The sequence below is a fragment of the Nematostella vectensis genome, chromosome 8 (genome assembly GCF_932526225.1).
Source record: "Nematostella vectensis chromosome 8, jaNemVect1.1, whole genome shotgun sequence".
Classification (NCBI taxonomy): Eukaryota; Metazoa; Cnidaria; class Anthozoa; order Actiniaria; family Edwardsiidae; genus Nematostella; species Nematostella vectensis.
Window position 1 is genome coordinate 7,627,867 of NC_064041.1, and position 19,478 is coordinate 7,647,344.

At 40.1% G+C, this 19,478-nt stretch overlaps 2 protein-coding genes and 1 long non-coding RNA gene across 7 annotated transcripts; 2 read left to right on the forward strand and 1 right to left on the reverse strand.

The window, feature by feature from the left end:
- Window positions 1-1,202: 1,202 nt before the first annotated feature.
- Window positions 1,203-12,469, reverse strand: LOC125570272. Its single transcript, XR_007312629.1, has 2 exons — window positions 12,290-12,469; window positions 1,203-1,502 (listed from the first exon to the last, which is right to left on the reverse strand). It is a non-coding gene; the product is annotated as an uncharacterized LOC125570272 (long non-coding RNA).
- LOC5515230 (synaptotagmin-6) lies at window positions 1,467-18,023 on the forward strand. 5 transcript variants are annotated; one of them, XM_048731749.1, is made up of 8 exons: window positions 1,467-1,604; window positions 11,808-11,950; window positions 13,063-13,319; window positions 13,835-13,983; window positions 14,497-14,925; window positions 15,389-15,503; window positions 16,602-16,930; window positions 17,050-18,023. In XM_048731749.1, the coding sequence occupies exons 3-7, from the start codon at window positions 13,079-13,081 to the stop codon at window positions 16,898-16,900; spliced, it is 1,233 nt and encodes a 410-aa protein (XP_048587706.1). In that variant the 5' UTR covers window positions 1,467-1,604; window positions 11,808-11,950; window positions 13,063-13,078; the 3' UTR covers window positions 16,901-16,930; window positions 17,050-18,023. The 5 variants fall into 5 exon arrangements, with proteins under 5 accessions (XP_048587706.1, XP_032240773.1, XP_032240775.2 ...); XM_032384882.2 differs by having other exon boundaries at window positions 16,602-18,023; XM_032384884.2 differs by having other exon boundaries at window positions 14,497-14,562; window positions 16,602-18,023.
- LOC5515231 (protein STPG3) lies at window positions 2,824-8,173 on the forward strand. Its single transcript, XM_001635324.3, has 7 exons — window positions 2,824-3,246; window positions 3,689-3,756; window positions 4,447-4,593; window positions 4,880-4,965; window positions 5,485-5,608; window positions 6,406-6,534; window positions 7,219-8,173. The coding sequence occupies exons 1-7, from the start codon at window positions 3,044-3,046 to the stop codon at window positions 7,344-7,346; spliced, it is 885 nt and encodes a 294-aa protein (XP_001635374.3). The 5' UTR covers window positions 2,824-3,043; the 3' UTR covers window positions 7,347-8,173.
- Window positions 18,024-19,478: the final 1,455 nt, after the last annotated feature.

Consider the following 19,478-nt stretch of genomic DNA (forward strand, 5'->3'; position numbering starts at 1 on the left):
AAAAATATAGACCATCCAGACATGCGCTGAATCACCGTATGGCAGCTAAAGCTTTACGGCTAGGCTGGAGATTCCGGCCCCAACACCGCTATCTAGCGAACTGTGCAACACACAGGCACCGAGGCATCCGCGCATTAATAGGGAGGCAATAACCAGGTTCCTAGCCCTGTATTAAACGGTTACGCCACGCACAGCTCGCTGCGACGTAGGGTGAAAAACGTCAAGGTCTATCGGGCACCAGAGTCTCGCTTTGTGCCCTTCCCTGGCCATCATCTGGACGAAAACCAGACAGTGTCGCGACAGGAAGCCAGGCAACTGCACTAGGCTAGAGATGGCAAGAATCTGATTGGCTTAGAATAAGCCACCACCACCACCACCACCACCACCACCACCACCACCACCACCACCACCACCACCACCGCCGCCGCCGCCGCCGCCGCCGCCGTCGTCGTTGTTTACTATGTTATTACTATTATTATTACTATTGTTGTTGTTATTATTATTATTTTAATTATTACGTTTTCAAACTCGGGTATATAATAACCCACTACACCCAAACAAAGTCACTAGTACCCAGATCATCGCAGATCTGTAGCTTGCTAGCTAGCTTGCAACTCCGGTCTCTTTGATATATATTCTTATTTGCATTATTACTTCACCAGCAGCCATGACAACTCTCGCGGAATCTTACCACGCCCGCGGCACTATATCCACAGCCCAAAGTCACAGTTTGTGGTTTTGAGGATTTGTACGAAATTCACAATAAAAGCACACGAGACTCATCCAGCTGTTAGAAGGGATCATTTTAAAAATCGGCAACTTCTGCCTCACTCTAAATGATAGATCTAGTGATAATATTAATAATAAGAATACGAGCAACAAGATCGTTCAACTTTTCTCGCTTTCAACCAAATGCAAGAGTCAGAGTCAGGCGCGTACACAGGATTGGCTGAGGGGGAGGGGGGGGGGGCGCAGTCATAGGTATCATATTAAAAAGCATAGTAATTAAGAGATGTATTAGTATTTAAGAAATGACACACTTTTTTGCCCCCAAGGGGAGATGTGGCTTTAGATGTGTTGACGCCATTTTGCTGGGAGACAAGTTGGTTCGTTGTAGTAATACGCGCAACATTCACAAGTTGACGACCGTCTTTTTTCTGCAACAAACCTGCTGCCAACATACTTGCAACAAAATTTTGTTCGAGAAAAGTTGGATAATTTTATTACTAGCATTACCGTACCTTTATCTTCAAGCCAGCCGCAAGAATATGTTATCACGAATTCCTTGCCATCCTTCAGGAGATAGACAGCGAGTAACAAAAGTAGACGTTTTAACGCCGTGTTTTTTTAGTTCATCTATACGATCCACACATTCATTGTACATTTTTAGAATGATTCAGCGAATCTGACGAGGCCATTTGTGTTGACGCTTTTTCTGCTCCATTGAAGAATCTAGACTTTTTCACATTTCCGTTTTCAATGCCTCGATGGTTCTGAGAGACCTAAAACAGAGTAATGGCGGGGATTAATTAACGAAGAGTATAGGTCCCTTACACGCGACGAAAATACACCCCAAACTACCAGGGAATACGACCACGAAAAAGGTAAAATTAAGAGAAAATAAAGTAATTTAATTTAATTTGGCTTTACTTGAAGTTTTCGGAAATGGACGCAAAGATAGCATTCACATGTTATTTTGCTTGACGTTCTAACAACGGCGACTTACAAAGTCCAACAAATTCAAATATGTGTTCATATACTGTAGTACTTTTAATTAAACTACGGAAAATTGCAAACCAAAGCACTTAAAATCATCTCTCGTATCATTAAAGCTCATATTCTATGCATTCTTTATAGGTTATATTTCCTTCAATTTTGATTTCTGGTTTGATTTTTGACCAATTACCCAATTATGTCCAATTGATAAGAACGAGTATAGAAGGTCAGCGTCGAACAGATGTCATGATTAAATATCGCTAGGCTGACATTACTTTAAAGTACAGTCGATCCATTTACCAAATTAAGGTTATCCATGAAAAAAGTTGTTTACAACTAAGGAAAGTAATTATAAATGTTCAGTATTTCTCGCACGAGACCGTCATCTTCAGATGAATGCATGAATATAAAAAAAAACGTTCCATGGCGAAAACAACAACATACAGGTTTATGCTATACGATCAATGACACTTTAATGTGACTAAATGGAAAGTTTTTGTTATTCAAGATGATACGTGTGAGTGTTAATTTTGGGTAATGTAGAACGTAAAATGGGATTTTGCTGTACCAAGTGTGTTGTTCATGCGTACAAAAAAATATTGCAAAAGTTATAAACTAAGAGAAAAACAAACTACTCAGAGCGTTATTCTAGTTATTTTTTCAACCATTTTTTTGCTAAATCTTCACCGTGACAAAAGACGCTTCGATATTGCTCAACGCTTTCCGCTTTGAGTCAATGAAACGAGAAAATTTAATTGATCACAAAAACCTACCACAAAATGGACCCCTTAATCAATAAAGCCGAACCATATGAGAAAGAAAAAGACACTGACCCCAATCGATATCCTTTTACCTTGACATAAAATCGTGTATGATCAGAAATAAAATCGTGTTTATCGTTTTGCTCCGTCCATTAAAGACGCGACACGGTTCAGGGTGACATTGAAATGAAAATGTGTTCGACTAACGCGAATAAAAAAGTTGAAAAAAAAAATAGATTTTAATTATGTACGATAGTAAACACTTTATTTCACGAGGGTAAAACACATATTACTAAGGAACAGTAGCCACTCTGTGACCCAGACTCATTTATATTTTCCTATGGTAGGATGACATAGGATAATATTGATAAGCCTTCAGTCCGATTCTTCCGCGGTCCTTTTCACTCGAGTCCCGCGGGACCGTACCACGTGACATGACCCTAACAACAGCTTGTTGAGTTCAAGACTTCGTGAAAAATGGACTCGACAAATTTCGAGAACACAAAATAGCCAGGCATAAATTGATTCAAACCCTCCACAATGAAGCCAAATACGAGACTTTCTTGATGCCTTATCGTCCATTTGTCGCTACTTCCAAGAAGGAAGGAAGAATGTCGTATTCTCTAGCTCCATCAAGAAGTCAAATTCCTCCGCTCCCCGTCAGCTTTCCAAAGATTTCTTTAGGAAGGGATGGAAATGTCAGCTTTTCTCGACCGATATTTCATTCGCGGATCCCCGTCAAGGTTTCAACGGTTTCTCTTGTGGGAAGGTAAGTACGTATTATTTTATTATTTTTTTAAGTGATCGGTTTTAAGTTTGTAGGACTTTGTCACATTAAGACGATAGATAACCTATATAAGTAAGTAACTTGATTACTTAAAGTTATACTGCATATAAGTTTAACTTAGTTTCATATAGAATTCGACTGATAAATAATTTCTCATATTACTTTATCAACTAATAAAAAAAAAATATTGTTTATACGGGGGGAGAGGGATATTTTGTTCCAAAATTACTTGATACTAATGTCTCTCCCCTCCCCCCCCCCCTTATTGATTACTGAATGTCATTATGTTTAGGAGAAAAAATAAAACAGTCTTAGCGCAAGTATACCCTTATGAGATATTTCAATATTACAAGTATAATTGGACATTTTAGGCTCTGGCTGAAGTTGTGCATATATTGAATGTATGCTGTTCAAATATTAACAGACAAGAAAAAACAAGAACTGCCCCAAGTGCAGTCACAGATATGACAGACGAAAACACGAACTACGCAAGTAAGCCTGTACCAATTGCTTTTCTGCGTTATGTTTAGGGGTTAAAGAGACTGGAGCGTTGCCCCCCCCCCCCCCCCCCCCTTGTAGTCGAGGGCTGGCTCAAAGTGCATGCGCAGATCTTCCAACTATCTTTATTGAAGAACCACAAATAATTGAGCTTTTGTATTAATATCTTAGCCTGCTCTGTGGACATTTTTTAGGGCAGTTCACACATCCCCCCCTCCCTCATGTGTGCAACCTGAATAAAAATGCCTGTGGGGAGGCTAATAAAATCTGTCTGCACAGATTTCCATCATGCCCTTGTTTTGATTCATTTATCTGTTTCTATAATTCCTGCACAGATCAACTAGATTGATACAGGGCATACAAAATGTAAAATAATGCTTAAGGCCGCATTGCCACCATTGTACTTCCGGAGGGCTGACAAAAACCTTAAATGTTTTAATGGTCATGGTTTCTTTTTTCTCTTAAAAGAGACAAAAGAGTCTATTAGAATCCACACTATTAACAGGCCATCCGCTCTAAACTATCACTTACATCTTCAAAGAGACTTCCAATTGACACACTGCTTTCACAATTTTAAAATGTTTTTTGTGTTTACATTAAAAATCATAGGAGAAGATTATGTGATAGGCTGGAAGTAAACTGGTGACAATGCAGCTTAAGTATTTTTTTTTCTGAATTCATCAGGTTTAGAGGAGTGCCTGGACTCAAGACCCCCTATGAGGTTAGACATGAGTGGGCCCAAGCCTACAACGTATGATCCTCCAACAAAACTGCCATGGGAAACACAGGCGCCGGCCTACACCATGAGACCCAAGACACAACCTGAGAAAGGTAATGGTCAATGCAATTCACACAGGGCTATGGCAGAAAATCAGTGTGTCAATTTTAGTGTTTTTTAGAGACAATACTTTATTTGTGACGTTACTACAACTCTTCACTAGATCCATCATGGGAAACAAAGAAAGGCCCTAGCTTGAAACTTACAATACCCCAAACATTACATGATACTGTAACTTTGGGGCCCAATGTGCCAAAGAGATTCTATAAAAAAATCTAGGTTTTTATAACGTGTGACCCTTTTGCCTGGTACAGTTTTTTTTTAATGTTTTTTTTTCAGATTCCGGGGGTGATCGTGTGGCATGGAAAAAGCAGTGGATGGCAAGCCCTGATATCTGGACATATCGTGTGGACTTTGACAACAGGGTGAGATTGATGAAGTTTCTTGGTGCTTTTTATTGCATTGGAACATGGATATAATGATTGGCAAGGTACAAGAAATTGCTTTTTGTATCAAGAAATTGTTAAATCAATTTTATTTCCCTTGGAAATTTTATGCTGTTAGGACCTTAGATGTTGATCATTAGAAGAATTTCTGTTGACCACACCCAAAGTGCTATCCCTTTTGCTGACAATCACCCCAGATGTTTATATCAGAGTCCCCCCCCTCTGGGACCCCTGATATCTCTGGATATACAAGGCCCCTAGCATATCTGTTGTAAACATACCTTTTTGACATCCTTTTGAACATACAGTAATGACCTTGGGTTTGTCATTTTGCTAGAACACTTAAAAAATATTATTCCCTTTTTGGGTCTTACTATTAGTTAATTGACTATTAGTTAACTGCCTACTAAGGATGTCCTTTCTAGCATAAATATTCCAGTCCTGAGTATTTTCCCTTGAATAGAAGTGTTCCCTTGATTAGAGTATTTGTCTTCTTAGGTGACATGGCCATCACCAGCAGACTATCAGGCCAGACCAACCCTTGGTAATACCCACATCACACTGCCCCAGTCGCCGGCACATTCCATGGGCAGGAGACAGGCTTTTGTGATTGGAAGGAAAGGTACATAACATGATGAAGACAGACTTTTAATGATAAGACAATAATAACAACAACAATAACAAAGCTTTTTTATTGAGGGTACAGTAGCACTCAGTGATAACATACACATGGCTCTCATAACAAAAATGTATATAAAAAGATTTCAGAAATCATTTTCAGAAAATTTTTGTACATAATTCGTTTCATTTACAGAGTTTCACCTCCTTGAGTTAACTGCTAAACAAACTATTAAATGTCCTGCAGTCTTTTAGTCCTGGCAGAAGACTATCCACTGTTTCGTGGCACATAATAGGAATTATCTTTGACCAAGAGTTTGCTCTGAAATTGTTTTTTAATGTATTCAAGCAGTAATCCATGGATTGCTTTAAAAAAACAGCTTAACTTTCATTCTGGCAACTCTTCCCGGAAATGGAACAATACCAAGTTTTTTAAACAGTGGTTGCAATGGCACATTCACATACACATAGAGCAGACAGCCAGACAGATGGCTAGGCAGAGAGACTGACTCAGACATACACACAGTGCAGAAACACAGATGAGACATTGAAACTACAGATTAGGAAAAACCAGGAAGAAATAAATTGATCTAAAAATAGATCTAAACATGAATAATAGGGATGTCTTGGGTAAGTATAATATCCAATAATGTCCTTTCAATGTGAATTTTGAAGCCTATATGACAATCAATATTCATGTACAAGCTTGGAATTAGAAAGACAAATCAATCCAATGGCAGACAACTGCATTTAGCCTCCTTAGAGACCTAATGACTTTTTTCTTTACAAAATGACTTTTAGGTGCAGATAAGGAACCTTCTCCCAATCAGTACAACCATGATATAGCGAAGGCTAAGGTGTTGAGGAGATTCCCATCATACACCATTCAGGAGGGAAGGCGAGGGGGGACCATGGTCTGGACTGCAAGAGGTGCTTAACATTTCTGAACAATGGTGTAGGACAGGAGAGAGTTTGTCATGCCACCATTTCACTGAAATCCTCTGTAAAACATTTGTTTACTTAGAAAACCTGGTTAAGCTGTCCTGTACCTGTGACAAAATCTTTTCCTGTGACCTTTTTGTTTGTTTCTGTCACTTCACTTATCTGTTCTTTGTGAATGTTTCTTTGTGCTTATAGGGTAATAACATCAAGTTCAGTATGTTTTTGTGATTCTTTGTAGTTGTCTAGCCCAACAGGTCCTTGTTCCTAGAGTACAGGTTAGTGCTAACCCAGGGATACCAGTAAGTATTGTTATTGCAACACTTGATTGGGTAAAAACGTTATTTGACCATGGGTTAGCATTAACCTGCTTTCTAGGAACCAGGCAAGTTGTTTAATTTCTGGTATATCAAAATGGTTTATTTGATATTTCCATTTTAAAGGGTTGACCAGGGCTATGGGCTACACTCGGGCTCAACTAGGTGTGAACGTCCGATTCCTAGGACTGAACGTCTTGACAACTTTGTTACTTACAAATATGTATAATTTCCTATATTTTTGCTGACCACCCATGTAATTCAGTCCTAGACTATATGATAATGGGCAATAAACTGATTAGTAATATTATATCATTATTTTAAGATGAACATCCACATTATTATCCTACTATTGCAGAGCCTGTCCCTGGGCCAGGAAGCTACAACCCTCGTTCCTATACCACAAGCAGCAAACGGTGTGCTCCTTGCTTCTCAATCAGTCGTAGCTCAAGAACTATCGGCCTCACTAGGAACTGTACCCTCTGAACAAGTGAAGAGGCGGGCGGATTGCATGACAATATGTCCACGATAGCGTGACTCCCTACACGCTTTAGTTGAATCCTGAAGTTGAACCTTTATTACAAGTGAAGAGGAGACAGGCCGATCAATACAATAGGCTTGTGGTAGCGTGACATTCCACACGATAGCGTGAGAGTTGAGACCTCAAACTTTCAAAAGAAATGAAAAGCAGTTCAAGGTAGTGTCGAGACAGGCGGATTGCGTGACAATACATTATGTTCACGTTGGTTTGACATGAACAGTGAAGACCTTAAACTTTCAAAAGAGACAACAATATATAACAAACCATAGGAAACGCAAGAAGATTCTATGATATTTAAAAAATCCATTGGTTGAATACACTCTTTTTTTTATAAGAACCTTTTTTGTAAGAAAGTCCAGCCAGAGATTTGAGCAAATTTTGAGAACATATACCATATATTTCCTTCTTTTTTTTTCCTGATGCGTTCAAAAATGCAGAATTAAATTGTGCTCATAATAACAACCTTATTATTGCTATTGATCATTAGTACAATTCTCTTCCTGATAATTCATTTGGTATTATATTCTTATATACACTAAAATTTAAGAACATCGTTAAGAACATATTCAGCCTTAAAATGTCCCATGAAGAACGGTCCAGCCTCAACTGAAAATTAGACGTTCTTATAAAAAAAAAAGAGTGTAATTTGTGTGTAGGGCGAGGAGCTCGTCGACACTTTGTCACGGCTACGGAGTGTACTTGGATCATACAAGGTATCCATAGTGTAATACCGCTGTACAGAATTTAAACATGCATTTCATTTTCTATTGAAGATTGCATTATTTCGGTCATCGTGTCGATTTGGGTTTCCTCTGGAACAAACCGTCGCCATCTTGGAAACGAAATCTCACGTCCCCTCCCCTCATCGTCAATTAGTAGTCTTTGCGTTGCCTTTCCAGCTTCGATTTGGGCGGACTCACTCTGTGGAAACCAAGATTTGGGCTACCTTTGGCAGTCCGCGATTCACCAGGATTTTTCGCACTTACCTTCTGTTTCCGATAATGTTGAAAGCTCGGGTGTCTACAAAACGAAGACCTAAAACCCAAAACCTGTGACCCCAAAAGCAACGACACCAAAATCTACGACCCCAAAAATTTTGCCGTTATTTAGCCTACCTTGTTTCCCAAATGGCTACACAGCGTGAAAGTTTCATGTGGAATCAGTGATCCTTATGAGATAATAAGCTTATTCAATTTATTTATTTATTTATTTTTTTTAATTGGGAAATAGGGAACTACTTGTGTTTCCAGGTGGTCGTTTCTTAAAACCCCGATATACTCAGAAACCCGGAATGTCACCCGGTAAACATTTTCGGGTGTTTCTTCAAAAATTTTAATTGCCTGCTAACTTTATACGGGAAATCGCTCCATGTTCTAGTTGGAGTTGTAGAAAGCTTACATCACAGAGAAAACTGTACAGGACCTGAAATGATCCCAGGACCCGAGACGATCCCAGGACACGAATTGATCCCCAAAAGTTCCCCAACTGATCCCGGGACCCGAAACGATCCCCAAGAGTCCCCGAAATGAACCCCAAGGAATTACAGTAATGGACAACTGAAGGATTGGCTTTCAGTTTTAAAAACATATGAAACATTTAGCTTTGTTTGTGTTATTAAAAGGAAATTTACATTAACTAAAATTATAGTATTAAGATTTTAATATACGACTGCGGGGGGAATACAGTGGTTGAGTCAGAAATTGGGATCAACTAACAATTCTTTGTGATAGTCATTTGAAGAACCCGGCGTGGATAAATCATTTTTACATAACAAGCCATAAAAGAAAGTCTTTACAGATAGGACATGCTGCTTTTCATAGGAAGCGAAATGGAAAGTTATTTTTTGGCATATTTGTTTTCTGTGAATGAAAGACCTATCATATCATGAGATCATGCCGGGGTGTACGCACGACTACATGAGGAAATTCAAAACTGACATAATATTGCTTTAAAGCCACATCCTCTTAATATTTTGCATCGGTAGTAGAAGGGTTGTTCGAGTGTATTACTCAGTGTGCTTTTGTCATTCCATCTTCTCGGCCAAACCGGCTGCCCAAAATGTGCCGGTAAATAATATTCGCTCCTGTGAACAAGGATTTCGTGGTGAAATACATGGTTGGTTGTCGAATGAATATTAATTTTTAGGGGTTATATTTACCGGAAATCAGATTTATAGTGTCAGAGTCATGTGTCGGATTCGCAAAATGTTTAGAGTGTGATGGAAGTTCAAAAGTTTGGTTGATCTGAGCAAAGCTGTGCTATGTTTATATATGCTGTATTTCTTTCAGTAGCAATTAAAAGTTGTATATTTGTTTTAGACTCTGTTTATGGGTTTAACGCAGGGCAATGTAATAAATAGAAGTATATTTTAAAGTCACGTTGTTTAGAAATAGAGTCGCTGTAAACCCTTATTTATGCTTAAAGAATTGTGAGTATTTCTTCTGCTTTCCCTTTGTCCATTACCGCAATTCCTTGGGGTTGATTTCGGGGACTCATCGGTATCGCTTCGAGTCCGAGGATCAGTTGGGGTACTTTTGGGGATCATTTCGGGTCCTGGGATCATTCCACTGCCCGGTAAAAAGTGGACCAATCAAGGCTTACATCATTTTATCGGTTTTCCTTCCAACCAATCAGGTTTCATCTCTGTCAAATGATTTGACATTTAGCTGTCACAGTGCGCCCAAAAATATAAACAGCTTTTCGAAATTATTAGAAGTTTTTCAACAGCATGAGACTTTATTTACTCATTCTTTGTCTTTTTTTCAAAAAAATGTCGATGCCACAGCAATTGTTGGGGTGCAAGTTGTCTACAGACATCGACAAAACTAGGATTCCAATAACTATTTAGCCAATCTATTTATAAACTTTGGAAATTATAATTTACTTGTCGGGAACCCGTATCGGCACGCTAAGCAAATGTTTTTTTTTTTTTATAAACACTCTTCCTCGCCAGGGAGTTCGAAAACTTTTCTGGGAGCGTTTCTCTAAATTACCGGTAATTGCCGGGCCTGTTAGGTTACCGGGAGAGTTATATTTTTTTCAGGCAAAGGAGCGTGTCTGAAAAATATGTGCGACTACGATTTTTAATGGGACAAATAAACGACGAATTAAAACAGTTCATTGGAGCGCACATGAGAATATTTCCTCCATGAAAAGCACAACAAAATTCGCTGAATTACCTCATTAGGATCACTGATTCCATTTTTCTATAAAACGCCCAGCCTGAGATATCACCAAATTTTAAGAACATGCCGAGGCTCTGACAGCAGAAAAAAATTCTTTTTTGTCCTGATGCGTTCTAAAATACAGAATCAAATTGTGCTTTTAGTATAACAACCTTATTATTGCTATTAATCATTAGTTTAATTCTCTTCTTAATAATTTATTGGGTATTATATTCTTATATACACTAAAACTTAAGAACATTGTTAGAACATCTTCAGACTTAAAATTCTCTAAAAAAATTAAGAACGGCTCAGCCTCAACTGAAAAATAGACGTTTTTATAAAAAAAAAAAAAAGCGTGTATCTAACCAGCCTTTTAAAGGTCCCAATTGTAGCTGCGACAGACGGGAGCGTCTTGTCGGCACTTGGGTCAAATTTGAGATGCACACTCGAGCCCATTGATAAGGAAAACCTGTCCTCATGGAGTGTTCTTGAAACATGGTCCACCAAAATAAAAATAAAAATAAACTCTACATAATAACTAGGGCTGCCTGCTTTCTGCAAACTAAAGCCTAACGTGAATTTCTACAGTTAAATGTTAATGAAAATAAATTTCAATTTCTTTGTGACCGTATAATGGTGGTATGTAGTCATTTAGTCTAGTCGCTGTTCAAAGCTGGAGACTAATGGTGGATAATTGGTTAAAGTTATTGGTGTATAGAATATCCAACGCAACCAGCGATAACATAGGTCAGTACTAACTGTTTTTTTTTTCATTGTAGTTATCGCTTACAGGCGAGTTCACAAAGAAAAAATCACAGCGAACAAAAAACGCAATTTGAGATAGCATCGGGCAATATATTAAAAGAAAAATTCGACGCTACTTAAAGATAATTAGAATGACCCGTCTCTTATCGCAAACGTTGGAGCTGTTATAAAGTGTTTGCTCTAAAATTATTGGAATTTCAACTTCGTTTGCTCGAGGGATTTTGCATGGTTTAGGAATTAAACGGGCATATTTTCCCGTAGGAGTATTCTGGTATGTAAAGGAGGAACCAGGAGTGTCATTTAAATTGAAATTCGAGCCGGGTTTGGCATATCTGAGATGGGGTAATTATTAGTGTCAATGTAAACAGAGTCACGGGTCACGCGTCATTGACCCGCATGACGGTTATTTTCATCACTACATCGCGTCGTTTTAACCGGGCGGTAGTAAAACCAACGTGTTTCATTCCTTCACAGATTTTCTCACAACAACACACCAAGAAACAGAGTCTAGATGAGAATATAATAAGCTTTGAAAATCGAGGCTGGGTAACTGGCAATGATTTAGTAAAAATTTGTTTAGCATTGTTTCCAAATGGTACAAGCATCATACTGATAAGGTAAGAACCGCAGTAAAAGAAATGAAAAATATTTTAAAAATAACTTTTTATAACCTATTTGTCCTATAAAGAAACAACAACCTATACAGTTCTTTAATTCACATATTCTTAAAAAAATATCTCGAATTATGCTGATATACATAATTTTATTTGTGTACATCACAATGAGGTCAATGTAATTAAATGAAATAATTGCTAAAAGAATAATCACGTCATTTGATACCAAAAAATTAATTTATCATAACGTCCTACAGTCCCTCCAAGTTGTCTGTTTCTTTGCAGAGACAAAACAGGCCACTTTTTTTCTATCAACATTTTATAAAGAAAAATCGAACTCACCCGATACTCGAGGGGCACTCTTTCAATAACGAAAGTGCCTGGATTACTGGATTATGTTTTCTGTCAAGCTACTTCTGGTTTCGAAAGCTACAAAGCGGTTTCCGTGATCGTGAAGTTGACATCATAGCTGAAACAAATTATTGATATTGTGGATAACACCTTTCGTTTTTTCCTATATACTCGTAACAGTCGCAAGGGTCGTAAACCCCCCCCCCCCCCCCCCCCCCTCCACGTGGTGTGTGAACACACGACTCGCGAAGGTAATAGCTTTAGTTTACTGGCCGTAGAATTCTGAAGGAGTAACCGATGGTGACATGATGGTGACTGCCGATGGTGACATGTAATGATTTTTTTAGCAGACGATGGCTACGACCCTTACGACTGTTACGAGTATGTATATGAAAACTAGGCTATATAGACGGATAATATGCAGATCTGTGTCATTAAAAGCGAACTGCGTAGATTCTCAGACTTAGTAGGAAATGATAGCAGCGAGACGAGGGAGCCCGAGTTACGTTGTTCGAAACCTCTAGACTAGAATTAAAACTTCTTGTTTAAAATTGCACACAAATAATCCCTAAATTATTTAAATTATGTCCCGGGCTCATGAGCGACTGCAAAGCAGGCTGGGTCTTCAAGTATAATTATCATAATTAGATAATAAATAAATTATAAGATAAGATAATATATTAACAGAATTATCTTGGGAAGGGTTGAACGCCCACTGCCTTCTCTAGCGCTGGCACTTTATTTCTACATTGCTTTTATTTCAGAAGATCAAACATCAGTATGGAACAGACGAGCCTTATAGCTACCATTATTTTGCTTTCGGTTCTACTCCTCCTGGCAATCTCCTTGATCGCCAGGCTAGGCTACAAAGCCTGGCGAACTCGTCGCATCAAGGGACGCAGGACCGTGACATTTGACTCCACTGCGTCGCGTGACGGAAGCTATATGCCAGTCACACAAGCCGACCTTTCTACCCCCGCGTCTCTACGATTGCCTAGTACAAGTGACTCCCCATTCTCAAGTAAGAGTTTGAATACCGAGTATTCTTCAGTCATAATAAAACGGTCTATTTTCAAGAAAACGTTATGTTAATTATCCACCATTGAAGGCAGACACGGTAACACAAGCTTCCTCGAACACGGTAACCCAAACCTCCCGTAACACAGTAACCCAAACCTCCCGTAACACAGTAACCCATACCTCCCGTGAACACAGTAACCCATACCTCCTGTATACACGGTAACCAAGCTCCCGCAAACACGATAACCCAAACACCAAACTCAACCCAGACCTCGAGCCAAAATCAGAATTCTTATTCACGGTAACCAAGAGCTTCCACATTTCAAATTCCCGCTCGAACTCAAATGGAAGTTCCAAGTAACTTCCAAAAGGTGTGTTATTTTTTATACTACAGTCTTCGCCGTTTGTTTTACTTGTTTTATTGCTTTGCACAATAATGTGTGTCATTAAATGCCCTATCAGTGTGCCGCTCGTTCTGTCGCGTTGACTTATTACCTGCCCATCCATTTCCCACAGGTGGCGAGGTAAGACACGTCAGAGTCCAACCTCTTCTTATCCGACGCTCGGTCCCAGACTCTCCTGACTCAGCACAGACCACACCTAAAACACCGCTTGCAAAGGATTTGGGAAGCCTGGATCCCAATTTGTACACATTTGAAACACAGGTAGGTTGGTTCTCATAATATCACTGCCGCATGTGTAGTGCCTGTTTATCGCGCAAGGGAAACGTGTATGCTATTATAGAAAATGTCGCGCAATAGCACAAGTCACCAAAATAGAGCATGTTTCACAATTGTAAAATGACAATAGCGTTTGTCACACAATAGCCTTTGTCACGTAAAATGTTTGTCATGCACGTAATAAGTACATGTCACACAATTGTGTCAAGTACTTGCGTATGTCAATGTCACGCGATAGTGCAGTGCCGTTGCAGGCCTCGAAATATTGCGGGCACAATACAGAAACATTAAGAAAACATTTATAGGCACAGCAACGCCCCTACTGGTCATTTCCATAGTCGTTTCGAAAATATTTTTTTGGGATTGTCTCCAGTATCCCACCCCTTGCTACGGCCCCGTAGTGTCCTGTAGAGGGAATTTCACGCTCTTCACTGTGACTGCGTGAGAGCAACGTTTCGTTCTTTCTGTGGAATTTATTTCCTCCTCTGTTCCCGGTAGGAAGAAGAAGACGGGGACGTGTTCTTTAGCGGCGGAAACCACAAGCTCGGTCAAGTCCACTTCACGGTACAGTACGACATTCGCCGCACTGTCCTCACCGTCCGTCTTATCAAAGCCATCAACCTTTCACCCCTGGATGGCGAGTGGAGCAAGCCGTGTAATCCATTCGCTATCGTTCAACTACAACCTGATTATCAACACCAGCTGCAGTCCTACGTTCAGCGTAAGACAACAAACCCGAACTTTGACGAGACGTTCGAATTTGAAGTTCTTGTGCAAGAGCTACAGCGTCTGTCTCTATGTATAACACTACACTCGTTCGACACTTTCGCGAGTCATGATATTATCGGTCAGGCGTTGCTACCTCTTGCAGACCTCGACCTCAATAAAGAAAACATTTATATTACAGACCTCAGACCTAGTCTCAAGGTAACGACCAGTAATGGTACTGTTTTATGAACCTCCCCCCTCTATATAGTGAACATAACACATCATGCTACGGCACACAGACACAAACGGGTCCATAGCAACCCCTCTATATATTGAACATTTTCAATCAGGAACAAAATCACGGGTTCATTTTATCACCCATAGCGAGGGTCTCGAATAGGCCATTCTAGTTTGTGCTCGCATTACCATAGAAACCAACCTCAACTACAATAATGCAGCGCGCACCTTTTAAAGCTTGCACCAAACGAAGCGCTCGCTGCATGACGGTAGTTGACGTAGGTTTCTATGGTAATGCGCGAGCATGCTGGAATGGCCTGTTAGTCAACAGCAACGGTATCCTGAGGACATCCCTACGTGACCTTATTAGCGGGGTTTCACAATATGTGGATAGTTCCGTGGATTCCAACTCTGTCCGTATTAACGGTGTCCGACTGTGTTACAGCATGTGGATCTGGGTGAGCTGATGGTGTCCTTGGGCTACCTTAAGTCTGCCGAACGCCTCACTGTAGTACTGATCAAAGCACGAAATCTTCCTGCCGTCAATATCAAAGGGACAGGTAAGGAACGACAGAATGAGCGTATGGAATGACGGGATACTACAAAGCGAGCGTATAGCATGACGGGATACGACATTGCTACAATACAGTACAAGAGATAGCAAGCGACTAGTATGACGGAATAGGGCATAGCAAGCGACTAGTGTGGCGGAAAAAGGGCATAGCAAACGACTAGTGTGGCGGAAAAAGGGCATAGCAAACGACTAGTGTTGCGGAAAAGGGCATAGCAAACGACTAGTGTGGCGGAAAAGGGCATAGCAAGCGACTAGTGTGGCGGAAAAGGGCATAGCAAACGACTAGTGTGGCGGAAAAGGGCATAGCAAACGACTAGTGTGGCGGAAAAGGGCATAGCAAACGACTAGTGTGGCGGAAAAGGGCATAGCAAGCGACTAGTGTGGCGGAAAAGGGCATAGCAAACGACTAGTGTGGCGGAAAAGGGCATAGCAAACGACTAGTGTGGCGGAAAAGGGCATAGCAAACGACTAGTGTGGCGGAAAAGGGCATAGCAAACGACTAGTGTGGCGGGAAAGGGCATAGCAAACGACTAGTGTGGCGGAAAAGGGCATAGCAAACGACTAGTGTGGCGGAAAAGGGCATAGCAAACGACTAGTGTGGCGGAAAAGGGCATAGCAAACGGCTAGTGTGGCGGAAAAGGGCACAGCAAACGACTAGTGTGGCGGAAAAGGGCATAGCAAGCGACTAGTGTGGCGGAAAAGGGCATAGCAAGCGACTAGTGTGGCGTAAAAGGGCATAGCAAACGACTAGTGTGGCGGAAAAGGGCACAGCAAACGACTAGTGTGGCGGAAAAGGGCATAGCAAACGACTAGTGTGGCGGAAAAGGGCATAGCAAACGACTAGTATGACGGAAAAGGGCATAGCAAACGACTAGTGTGGCGGGAAAGGGCATAGCAAACGACAAGTGTGGCGGAAAATGGCATAGCAAACGACTAGTGTGGCGGAAAAGGGCATAGCAAGCGACTAGTATGGCGGAATAGGGCATAGCAAACGACTAGAATGATGGGATGGGGCAAAGCGGGCGAATTACATGGCAGGATAGGCTTGATAAGCTCGAGTAAGCATTCTGCGTTGCCTTTGCAGATCCATACGTCAAAGTGTCTTTATTAATAAACGGTAAACGCGTCAAGAAGAAAAAGACCTCCACGAAAAAATCCGACTTGCATCCCGTATTCAACGAAGCTGTATCATTCGACATTTCAAAAGAACTGCTAAGCAACATTGATCTTCTTCTATCTGTCATGCACGACAATGACGTCATAGGATCTTTTTTGATTGGTGCGCATGCGCAGGGCAAGCAGCATGAGCACTGGCAAGATGTGCTGACCGCTGACCGTCCAATTGCTCACTGGCACATATTGCAAGACCCAAAGAAGTTTTAATGAGTAGAATATTCATATTTATAGTTAAAGTTTTATAAACCTAATTCAAAAGTCCACAATGTCTTAATAGAAAAAAATAATACCCGGCATTTGTATATCGCCAAGTAACATCGAAAGACATGATCAAATGTTTTTTACATGACACATACTTTAGTCTTTAATCGTCAGTGTACAATCGTGGTCACATTGCATTGCGACACAGGGTTCCGGTGCGATTAAAAAAGCGTGCGCGCATAATCTATTTTTGTTTTGAGTTGAATGCTTCTTTAGAACCGTCTCCTCTCGCCCTTCGTCCCCCCCCCCCCCCTCTTCAATGTTGGATGATGCCAACGCCAAAACACTTGACGCAACATTGAAGGGGGGGGTTCTAAAGGGGGTTGTAAATATTATCTTACGGGTTTTGTGCTCTTGCATGGATTATTGTTTTGAAAATTTGGACAAATTCCGACAATTTCCCGATGATTTTTACCATGATTGTAGATACTGCTAAACACATCTAATATTTTCGGTTGATATGAACGTACGAGCCAAGGTTAAAACTTTTCCCAATTGTAAATAGGAAAAATCTTCCAATACATATTAAATCGGCAATGTCACCAATTTACTTACGGCCGATTACAAGTTAATTATCAACGCCCCTGTAATCCCATGTTCTCTACCCCTGCAACCTTTATTATTAACGCTCCTGTAATCCCATGTTCTCCCTTAAAGGTCATGTAATAACTACTTACTAACCGAGAGTGAGGTCATGCCGGGAAATATCAAACTGAGGCTTTGGCGTATCGACCAAGGCTTTGCGAGGTCGATGGTCGAGGTTAGTAAGTTGCGAGGTCGACGGTCGAGGTTAGTAAGTTGTTTGTTATATGGCTTTTTAAAATAAAAATGACAAGAAAACAAATCAACTTTCGCTTTCGCGCGAATATCGATTTTATCGATCGATTTCAAAAAGGCGGGAAAACAAAAAACACTCGCGCGCTGAAAAATCAAAAATGTAAATGAGTGAAAAGATTCAACAACAAGTAATTGGTAGTAATTGGACGACTCTTGGAAGCTACAGGTTTTATCATTGGTGAAGTTGATCAAAAAAATAATAAAGAAAGCTGAGTTGTCAGTCTTCACGGCATGAATGGACTGTTTAGTTCGAAAAACCCACGGTATGTAGGGAACAAACTTCTGAAGTAAGTTAAAATGAAAAGGCCAATCGCTTTGTGCGGCGTTTTGATTTGATGGAAATATTGCATTCACAAATAACAGGTAGTACTTATCTTAAAGAGACTTTTCTGGGTCTTTACACCCCTTGTTATTTATCCATTTGTTTGTTTATCCGATATAAATAACTTAAGCTTTGTATTTTATGGCTATCGGTGGCGGCTCGTGATTTTATTGTTTTTCTTTGTGTCAAAAATTTCCTCTTCAATCTCTTCAGGATAATAAAACTCCGACTCAAAGTGCTCGTCCTCTCACATTATCAACTTTAAGACCTGTTTGTTTCTTGTTTTTTTTTTTTTGGTGGCTTTGGTTTTTTGATCGATTTTTTTTTAGCGAAATTCGTGCAACCGAACAAAGCAACACAAAAAAGCTCACAAAATGTCCCGCTCCGAATACGGAAAAAGACGGCCCGCTGATTAAATATTTCTGTTTCTTCTGGGTGTTAGAATTCGCTACTCGAATGTTCGCTATCGCTCGTTTTTGGAAAAAATATCAAAAACCAAAAGATTGTGAACAATTTTTCGTAGGGCAATACGGAATTCCGTAATGCCCTCAGAGACGGGTAATACGGGAATGTCACGACTACAAATTAGCCAATCACAGCGCGCGTACTATCGTAGCCATATAATAAACCCCTAGTATCAAACAAACTTTGTCGATATTTAGCAGAAATTCTGACGTAGATTACGAATATCGAGGTCTTTTTGTCCGTTTCTGCTTAAAAGTTTACATTTTGGCGAATATGCTGACGTCATCAAAACATAAAATATGTATATTTCACGAAGGAAACATCATATGGCAACCAAATTCGGTAGGTGTTATGTAGGTGTCAAGGGGATGCAACAATATGGTCAAGTGTGGTATGACGTCATCTATGACGTCATTAAAAGCAAAAAACGTGATAAAAGCTAAACCTTCACATCTCTTGAAAGAAACATTGTTTTACAACCACACTCAGTAGGTGTCATGTTGATGTCAAGGGGGGTGCTCCAATATAAACACGGGATTGTGACGTCATCAATGACGTCACTATAAGCAAAATATGCTGACGCCATCAAGATAAAAAACATTCATCTCTCGTGAAAGAAACATTGTATAACAACTAAACTTGGTAGGTGTCATGTATGTGTCAAGGGCGGTGCCAAGATATTGTCAAGTGATGCGTGACGTCATTGATGACGTCTCTTTAACAAAACTATCCCGATGTCATATCTATATTCATATATCCTAAACGAAACATCATATGACAACCAAACTTGGTATGTGTCATGTATGTAACAAGGGGGGTGCAAGGGGGGTGTCACGTGATTGTGACGTTATCGATGACGTCACGAGAAGCAAAAATATGCTTCTATATGCTTATATTTCA

Bases quoted from the DNA above. Each gene is read 5' to 3' on its own strand.
- LOC5515231 (XM_001635324.3), top strand. From the start codon at position 3,044: ATGCCTTATCGTCCATTTGTCGCTACTTCCAAGAAGGAAGGAAGAATG. The intron at 3,247-3,688 runs GTAAGTACGTAT...AAATATTAACAG, and splicing joins ACGGTTTCTCTTGTGGGAAG to ACAAGAAAAAACAAGAACTG. The intron at 4,594-4,879 runs GTAATGGTCAAT...TTTTTTTTTCAG, and splicing joins CAAGACACAACCTGAGAAAG to ATTCCGGGGGTGATCGTGTG.
- LOC5515230 (XM_032384882.2), top strand. From the start codon at position 13,079: ATGGAACAGACGAGCCTTATAGCTACCATTATTTTGCTTTCGGTTCTA. The intron at 14,926-15,388 runs GTAACGACCAGT...ACTGTGTTACAG, and splicing joins ACCTCAGACCTAGTCTCAAG to CATGTGGATCTGGGTGAGCT. The intron at 15,504-16,601 runs GTAAGGAACGAC...TTGCCTTTGCAG, and splicing joins CGTCAATATCAAAGGGACAG to ATCCATACGTCAAAGTGTCT.